Source organism: Salvelinus sp. IW2-2015, linkage group LG18 (assembly GCF_002910315.2).
Source record: "Salvelinus sp. IW2-2015 linkage group LG18, ASM291031v2, whole genome shotgun sequence".
Classification (NCBI taxonomy): Eukaryota; Metazoa; Chordata; class Actinopteri; order Salmoniformes; family Salmonidae; genus Salvelinus; species Salvelinus sp. IW2-2015.
In genome coordinates, this window is record NC_036858.1 from 13,849,733 (window position 1) to 13,858,557 (window position 8,825).

Below are 8,825 nucleotides of genomic sequence, written 5' to 3' on the forward strand. Positions count from 1 at the left end.
ACTGCCTAGAGCAGTATATTGTATTGTTTATTTTTGTCATAGAAATTTGTCAGTAAAAATTTTTCAATAATTAACCTTCAAAGTGCAAGTGATGTGTGGTTATGGAAACTCATATCAGACAGAAATTGGAAAAAATAATTTACCATCAAAAGGTTCGGGGCTTGATCAAAAACTTCTGGGGCTGAAGCGCCGGAAGTCCAGACTTAATGACACCACTACTTCAGAAGTACCTAGAATTCATATAGGCTATATCTCAATCGATTAGAACAAAAATTATTTTACGGTGCTCCTAAATTTTATGTTGTGCTCCAAAGTTGGGCACACCAGTGCTACCAATGAAAATTTTTCATTTAGAGTTCTGGTAATCAGTAATAATACTCAGAGTGTGAAAGTGTATATGTGCTCAGTCTTGTTTTCTGTTGGTTGAGAGGGAGTGTATAGCCCTTTAAACCTGTCAAACTGCCATGAGGACACAGTGAGCGACTGTGTGGCACCTCTGCTCCTCCGTCCCGCTCCGAACACCGCTCCCTTATTGAGAATTTATTGCTTCCTGAATCCTGAAAATGGGAGTCGGAGCACAACACAATTTCAACCGTCCTTTTCCTCCCTCCCTCCCTGCCGCCCCCGGTGTCTGTTTGCACTCCTCTAAATCTCTCGCTCTATCTAGCTTTATTTCAAGCCATTCGTCTTGGGCCCCCTAAGGACACATATAGTGACTTAACATTGTTGTAAAAGTCTCAGACCCTTATCCCAAATATATCTAAGTGACAACTAGAGGTTGTGGGTTTAAATCCATGTAATGAAATATAGGGACATGTTGTTCAACCATGGTCATCTGTAGCGTGACTTGTTTTAAGATGTGTGCATGAGAGATAACAACTATATCACGACACAACTATGTAACTTTACTCTATAGTTGGTGGAAGAGGCAACCATGCAGAGATTTTTTTTTTTTAATCCATAACATTCACATGTGCTTTTCAGACTTTTTATATCACAGACCACATTCAAACACTTTCCTCCATAAGTTGCTTTTTGTTTCTAGAATTTCTTATATACATAATCACATTCACATTGGTATTAACACAAAATTACACTCACATAGAAACAATTGACAATATCAGCAAACATGGCAGTTTTCGCTTTTTTTGTACATACCGCTCCAGCACATCACCTTCATTTGGTGTTAACTGCTCCCTTCATCGATTTAGTACACATAAGACAACATAACTTGACTAGCCATCATGGCCATGGATATTAATGTTTTGTTCCTTTTGTATGCTAGTCTAGAGAAGCTTACTGCTATCCCCAAAGCTGTTTGAAAGAGTATCACACAAAGACATTTAATATTGCTGTAAGAGTTAATTATTGATATTTGGACTAAATTGTATTTTTGTTTTTTTATTTCACCCCCCTTTTTTCGATCTTGGGATAGAACCAGGGTCTGTAGTGGCGCCTCTAGCACTGTGATGCAGTCTCTTAGACTGCTGCGCCACTCGGGAGGCCGGACTAAATTGTTTTTGAGGTTTCCACGGCTCAACATGGCTATCAACATTTCGGACGTATGCTTGTGAAAGTTAGGTAGCTACTGGGTGCAACTGCTTCTGCCAACTTTGAGACATATCCCAATGGACATTCACTGAGGGGAATATTGTTGTTGTCAGCAGTTGCAGTCCCACAAACTTGAAACATTTCTAGCCAAACTCCCATAGTCCGCCACAATGGTTACGGTTCCAATGGAATTTCTGCCATTAATTTTTCACATCGTGAATTTGACAGTAACGTTTTGATAGCTGTGCAATTCTCTCCCGGACAAGGTGAGGTTTTATCAATGTATTTGCCTCAATTTACTCTCAAAAATGTGCTATGCAAATTATTGATAAATGTTAGATTTGCGCAGTTATCAAAATGTTACACCAGGGTAAGCCTACACGAAACACAGAACCTATATGAAGTAGTTCTAAAATCCCAGATGGAAAAAATTATGGTGAAAAAACGATTGGAACCATTTCCGGGTTTTATGACTCATACTGTGGTACTCAATTAACACAATTATTTAACTTTGAACAATGACATAAATCTGGACCAGGAGACCTTATAGCATCTCATTATCTGTTTTGGTAGAATTTTGCAGCTTGTTTTTTGCAGACAGCTTTTCTCTTAGGCTTACAGTTAGAAAATAGGTATGAATAGCTATGAAATGGCTGTAATGGGCAACACTGTTGTAATGTAATTATGGTAAACTCAAAATAAGGGGTTTTCAAATATTAAAATCAATGTTTCCCAGACAGCATACTAAAAGGTAACAAAAGTTTTCAACCAAACTGAGATATCACAATGAAGTCTTGAAGTAAACAGCGAACTGTATTATAAAAATCTGCAGAAAATATTTAAACAGGGTTCAAAAAGGCAGAATTGCCCTGTGTGTACTTCGAAAAAATAACAATCTCAGAGTTGGCTATTGTCGTGAAAGTACGTTCATCACTAGTTTGCAGAGTTTATCGTGCTGTGAACCTGCTGCGCTAGCCTTAGCCTAGCGCTAACATGCGCTAGCCCAAGCCTAGCATTAATATGTGCTAGCCTAGCGTTAACATGTGCTAACCTAGCGTTAACATGTGCTAACCCTAGCGTAGCACTATCATGCGCTAGCAATATCTGTACATTTATTATGTTCTGATCACTCCTCTTCTACGCTACATATAGTCAGGTTTTCATTTGGTTTTCATTGCTTGCAGCATCAGACTTTCCAGATCATTCCCTTTCCCTTATTAGTGCAAATTAAGATTCTTTTTTTTTTTGAAATCCTTGAAAAAAGAAAGACCCACCCTAATCTCCAATAAATAATTGCAACACTGAGAATAGTCCCCCGTTGTTTCTTTCAACTATAAAATTGTGAGAAAATCTTGGACACAAAAGGATAGATTTCCCCCAGTTTTCCGAAACAAAACATTGAAGGAAAATGAGTGGCCATTTTGAAGAGCACCATAGAAAAAACAACAGCCTTGTACTTGAACACCGGGATAACAATTATGTGACTTCCAAACAGATGGTAACTTCACCACAGAATTTCCCACATATTTTCCTGAGTTTAAAAGACAAATTCACACTCAATAGCTCTGAATCCATTCCTGACAAATTTCTGCTTGTTGTTACGGCAAGCTCTTATGAGAATTCTGAATAAGCATTTTTGGAAAATGTGTCCTGTGCCGAATGCTTTAATCTCATCTCGTCCACAGTGTCCTTCATATCTTAACAGGACTGCATATTGCACTGGGAATGGTGCTACAAATGTCCATGCCCAACTCCTCAGTCTTTGGGGGAAGACTGCATCCAACGGGACCTTCAAGGCAGGGTCGGCCCATAGCTGCACCATCGGATAGGCTCCCATCTTCCTCACCTTTCACTCTGAGGTTTGGCAAACCAAATGACAGGCGGGGGGGGGGGGGGGGCTGATCGAGTTAGGGCTTGCCTCACAGGACAGCCTCATTCAGGGGAGTAGTCAGGTGGGATTTGGGGTGGCTCGGGTCAGTCCACAGCCATTTCACAGGGTAGCTGCTGGGCCAACTTGGCCTGAGCGTAGGCCTGGAGGAAGTCCTTGTAGCGGGGGGCGCAGCCCAACCATGCCTCGCCGAAGTGGACACGGCCGGTGAAGAGGAAGCTGCCTACCCCGGGCCGGACGCCGCACTGCAGCAGGGTCCTGATCTCGCCCGTGCGGGTCAAACGGCCGGTGCCGGTAAACAGGGTGTATTTCTGGCGGAATACTCGGGTGGTGCTGACTTTGATTACAGCCGCCCGTAGCTCACTGTCCTCATCCACTGCCTTGATGTTACCACGCACCACTGTGGGTAGAAGAGACAAACTGGTTAGGCAAAAGCTCTATTGACCCAATTTGTTTGTAGCAGTTGTTAAAAATACGACAATCATAGTTAAACTAAATGTGGACTAAGATGGTGGATGGTTACCATCTGTTGAATGGATGTAATTTTCTTCAATACTTGTTGTTCCCATTCTAAAAACACAATATTGGTAATCACTGGGAAAATATCTGCCACGCTTTAGCTGCCAAAAAACAGCTGAAGTACTAAACAAGTAACTAGAATCCTAACCCACCAGAGGCTAACATTAGAGTCAGTGAAATTGGTATGGAGAGCTGCCTGGGACAGTTCTGTAATCCCCCTGACTTTATGTTGCCAAGGGGCTGCCACTAAACCTGATTACGGCTCAATTAGAGCCATGCGGATTAGTCCACTGCACTGTCTAGGGTGGGGGGAGATTATTCCACTACGGTGCCTTGAGGAGTGGGGGTTTAGGGGAACTAGAGAGGCTAAAGTAATGCTGTTTCACCTTTGACCTCTGCATAAATTAAGTAGTTCAGAGGGGGGAGTATTTGGATTTACACCAACCTCAGACCTGTGTTACCCCTACTTTCAGCTAATTCAACACAACCGATTTGTAGTTCCTCCATCCTGACACAAAATCATTCTTTTTTTTCTCTGCAACTGAATGGCTTATCTTGCCATTTTGTATTGAATCCACATGAAATGGAGGACGAAATTCAGTAAGACACCAAACTGTTCCTGGTCTGGCGTGTTGTTTTATTGTTATACGGCAGCCCAGGACAACAAAACAGGAAGTTGTAAAAGAGGAGAACTCACCAAAGTCACTGGTGCAGACGGCCATAAGGAGCTCTGTGTTGTTACAGGGTCTGCAGGCACCTGGGAAGAGAGTGGGAGGGAGAAGGGGAAGAAAGAAAGAGAGGGTCAATTGGAGAACTCCACTAATCAAACAAACACTAATTACATCCTCATTCAAATGTGTTTACTCCCTCGTGATATTGTAAACCACATAATACCTCAAAAAAAGAAACAAGTTCGAATATTTAAAAGCTTTATATTAAAAACGCCTTGAGCTCTAACCTATCCTGTTGCACACTTGAAAGGAGACTTAAAGGAGGGTGGAGACGAGCTTATAACAAAGATCAAATGCTCTGGAGGCGTGACGCGAATAGAACAAATCACAGTGTAAGGACAAACACACGGACCAACTGCAGTGTTCTTTCAGACAGTTGCTACTTTTACAGTTTGGAGAGGAAGGCCAGTTGAAACTCCAATGGCCCCAGACGGTTTTTAAAGCCAAATGAAATGAACAGCCCACTACCTCCCACCCCACACTCCCCCCCCCCCCCCTAAACCCTGCTAGGGTGTCTGCACCCACACCTCATCAAAGCCAACCAGACAAGGGCAACAGAGGAGGGTGTAAAACTTCAAAAGATTTAAATGGGCCGAGCTCCATTTCTACACTTTTTCAGAAGGCACTTACTTCTTTTCTAGAAGTTGTGACGGCTTCCATCACAGCTGTTTATCACTTTAAAAGAGGAAACTAAAATACAGCAAATCCTCCCTCCATTTCATACAAGAACCCAGTCCACAGATGGCCACAGAAAAGGAACGCAGAGCGAAACAAAAACACCAAACTGTGGCTGCATTGAATTGACTGCACTGAAAAAAAGAACACACCCTGGCATTTTTTAAAGTTCTTCTGGCCTTGTGAGTTCCAAGAAGTTCACCACCACCCCTCCTAGCTGCCCCCTCCACACATTCCCCTTCTTAGTGAAAAAGTCTGATAAATGAGATTCCTTCCTTCTCCCTGGCCATAGAGCAAACCTCCCCCCATGCCCAGCCAGTGTGTGTGTACGTGTGTGAAGACTCTTGAGCGGAGAGGGGGTGTATTCTTAAGAGCCAAGCCTCCCTACAGAGGGGCAGCTCAACAAATGAGGGTAGCATCTCAGCTGAGGCAGAGGGCCTCCCTGTCGCCAAGGAAACGGCAGTAATCCCAGAACACTCTTGCGAAGGCTCCAATGAAAGGAGCTCCGGGCTCTGGAGAGAAGGCCCCACATACTGGGCTTTTGTCCCACTAACCCTCCTCCCTCTCTTTCTTTCTCTGCCTCTCTCCACTCCCTTTCAAATCTGAACCAGGCGACAGGGTCTGTAGGCCTATGTGTCCAGGGAAACTAGAGGACACTTCCCCCACTCTACTCTGCCTGGACACAGAGAAAACTGAAAATTAACCCCCCAAAAAGGTCTGTTTGTGCTTAAGAGTGAGGAAACATATTTAGGGGGGGTTTGCCAGAATACAATTTAATATGATTCAGAGACCCATGCTAAAATAATTACTGGAAGCATGTGGGTGAGAAGAGAATTTAGTTATAGAATCTGAGCTAAAACAAATTCTAAAAGTTGTTTGTTAGGCCCATCAACACTCAGGGAGCATATTCAAAACAAATCTAACACTGTCTTTTCCTTGCTTTGTGTTGAGAGAAATATTGAATGTGTATCTATTTCCGGCCAAATGTGACCCTTCCAGAACCCAGACTGATCTAGCATGGCTGCCTCCCTCCTCGTTCCAACTCACCTTCATTACTGATGATGGGGTTCGAGTCGAGTGACAGGCGTGCCGTCCAATCACCTCGCAGCTCATAGCGGAACGATGCAATGCGGCGGCTGATGTCCTGGTGAGGCGTGGCCTGGAGGAAGAGGGCTACCTTCTCGCCGGGCAAGCGGCTGAAGCAGCGCACCCGGGGTGGGGGAGACGTCTCCAGACGGTCCCCTACCAGGAGCTCCAGGACCCCGTCTCTCTCCAAGTAGAGCTGGGCCCCGTGGAAGTGCTCCGAGGGCTTGACGCAGGCCGTGATCAGGCCTGAGCTGCTGCCCCCCGGCCCCACCGCCGCAGAAGTCAACCTGGGGGACAGGGTGAGGCGAAGCGCCCCCTTAGGGTAGAGCCAGTCCAGAGCACCCTCCGAGCAGTGGAGGGAGATCTGCTCCACACTGCCTGGCTGCTGGGACAGACCACTGTGGGATGGAAAGAGGGAGAGAGAGAAAAGGGAGACCAAGTTACATAATTGGACTTCATCGCCTATAACCTCCAAGCTAGACAGACTCGTCCTCAGAAGTTGTCCTCTTGGCTAAAATTGGAGTCACCAGCGTGTCACTTTCTAGGATGTGGTGCAATTTTTATAAACCAATGATGTATATAAACCCTGGATGACTAACAGGGGGCGCTGTATTGAGTCCACCGCATAGCCATCTTGGTACTCTTCATTGTAAAAATAAATAKATCTGGAAGCTATATAAATGCATTTATTGATGTCTACATTTGTTTTTGACACGTTTTTTATATTACAGATGCTGTAATGCACACTTTTAAATTATATTATATGAGCTAAACATAAAATWAAATAAAATTAATTTCTAATTTTAGTGATGTTACAAATTCTGGCCACTAAAAAATTCTGGCCACTACTGGCCACTAAAAAAAAATTGTCCTTGAAACTTTTAACTGAAATAGTGTAGAATTCCATTCATCCTATGGAGGACTGCTTCAACTGGGGAGTGCCAATATCGCCGACAGGTGGCTTCAAAGCCTCGTCAATGTCCAATTCTATCATCAACAATCCAGGGTTTATATTGCACTGAACATTGCAGGATGTGTGGTTTGGGTATAGGCTTTAGATGTGGGCAACTTTGAGAGGGACTGAGGGAAAGCTTGAAAAATAATAAATAAACAAATCATTCTGGCTAAAATGGATGAGAACAGATGAACCTTTTCAGCTGGAGATTTTCATTGCAGTGCATTTCACTCATTTCAAGTGCATCCTTTGAAAACGATTAAAACATGCTTTCAAAATACACATTGAACTGAGGTAGCCATTTGCATTCAAAAAGAAGAAGCGCTACCTATTGGTCACCAAATGCGCCCGTCAGTGCCATTTAAAAATGTGACTGACTTGCATAGTGTAGGTCATTTCATCTGCAAAACATGGCCTAGAATTTGGTTTTATAAAATTAATATTAAATCATCCTTTTCCAAAAAGCGACAAGTAATTTCCCCTGTGCACACATAAAACCGTTATAATATCGGCARAACCCTCTCCTCTCTCTAGCTCACTCTGCAAGACTGCAACCCAAGGCGCAATACTTTGTTGCAAGACACTGGAAACATTTAATTGCGCCCAAAACCTGTATCGACTTGTTTCAACTAAAGTAGAACCTGAACAAAACATTATTTGCACCTAGCTATATAAAAAAAATGTGAATGGTTCTCCATAAAACAAATTAAACTTGAATAAACCGTTATAAAAGTTATACTTGCCTCCCTCGCCAGCTGCATTGGTCTTCGGAATAACTGGACACCGCGCTATCAAAAATGGGTAGTAGCAGGATCCAAACTTTGTAAATCCAAGAAATAGCCATTTCCTTCGGTAGGTGTTACGACTTTGATAAAAAAAAAGTTAATGTTCCAAAGATGCCGTCCCTTCAACCTTTACGCATGGGAATCTCCACTATTCCTATCTACGCGAATTGTATTTTGCTGTTCTCGACAACCTCCATAGCGTGGTAGCCTCCTTTTCTTGACGAAAAGATAAGATACTTTCAGTTAGACTTTTAAACAGACTCTCCCTACTTTTACTCTGCCTCCCTGATCGTAGTGCGTAAAGAGAAGAGTCGTCTGAAGTTTTTGCCCGTGAGCACAAGTTGGTCGACCAATCAGAGTTGGAGAGGAGAAACTTTAAACCACTCATACGATAGAAGGGGAGGGGGTGTGAGCTATTGCCAGTAACATAAGAAGAATGATCTATCAGTATGCAAGAACAAGCCTTGTTGGTAATAGATAGGCGGCAATTTACCATTGTGTCAAACAAGCATGTACAAAGAAGAAGAAAAAATGAGTTGCATGGGCACAAATATTAACCTACTTTGTTGAAGTGTGAAGGCACTGTCCTCATATTTCCTCTCTCATATTATGAGCAAACACAGGGTTAAAGTGAA

General features: G+C 43.1%; 1 protein-coding gene across 1 annotated transcript; it reads right to left on the reverse strand.

Moving 5' to 3' along the window:
• Positions 1–886: 886 nt before the first annotated feature.
• Positions 887–8,504, reverse strand: metrn (meteorin, glial cell differentiation regulator). Its single transcript, XM_024008037.2, has 4 exons — positions 8,149–8,504; positions 6,412–6,848; positions 4,656–4,715; positions 887–3,839 (listed from the first exon to the last, which is right to left on the reverse strand). The coding sequence occupies exons 1-4, from the start codon at positions 8,247–8,249 to the stop codon at positions 3,526–3,528; spliced, it is 912 nt and encodes a 303-aa protein (XP_023863805.1). The 5' UTR covers positions 8,250–8,504; the 3' UTR covers positions 887–3,525.
• Between the last annotated feature and the right edge of the window lie 321 nt (positions 8,505–8,825).

What these genes read in the sequence shown, in the direction of transcription:
- metrn (XM_024008037.2), bottom strand. Translation starts at nt 8,249, where the DNA reads ATGGCTATTTCTTGGATTTACAAAGTTTGGATCCTGCTACTACCCATT. An exon ending in CAATGCAGCTGGCGAGGGAG is followed by an intron (nt 6,849 to 8,148) that starts GCAAGTATAACT and finishes TCCATCCCACAG; the next exon opens with TGGTCTGTCCCAGCAGCCAG. An exon ending in CGTCTGCACCAGTGACTTTG is followed by an intron (nt 3,840 to 4,655) that starts GTGAGTTCTCCT and finishes TTCTACCCACAG; the next exon opens with TGGTGCGTGGTAACATCAAG.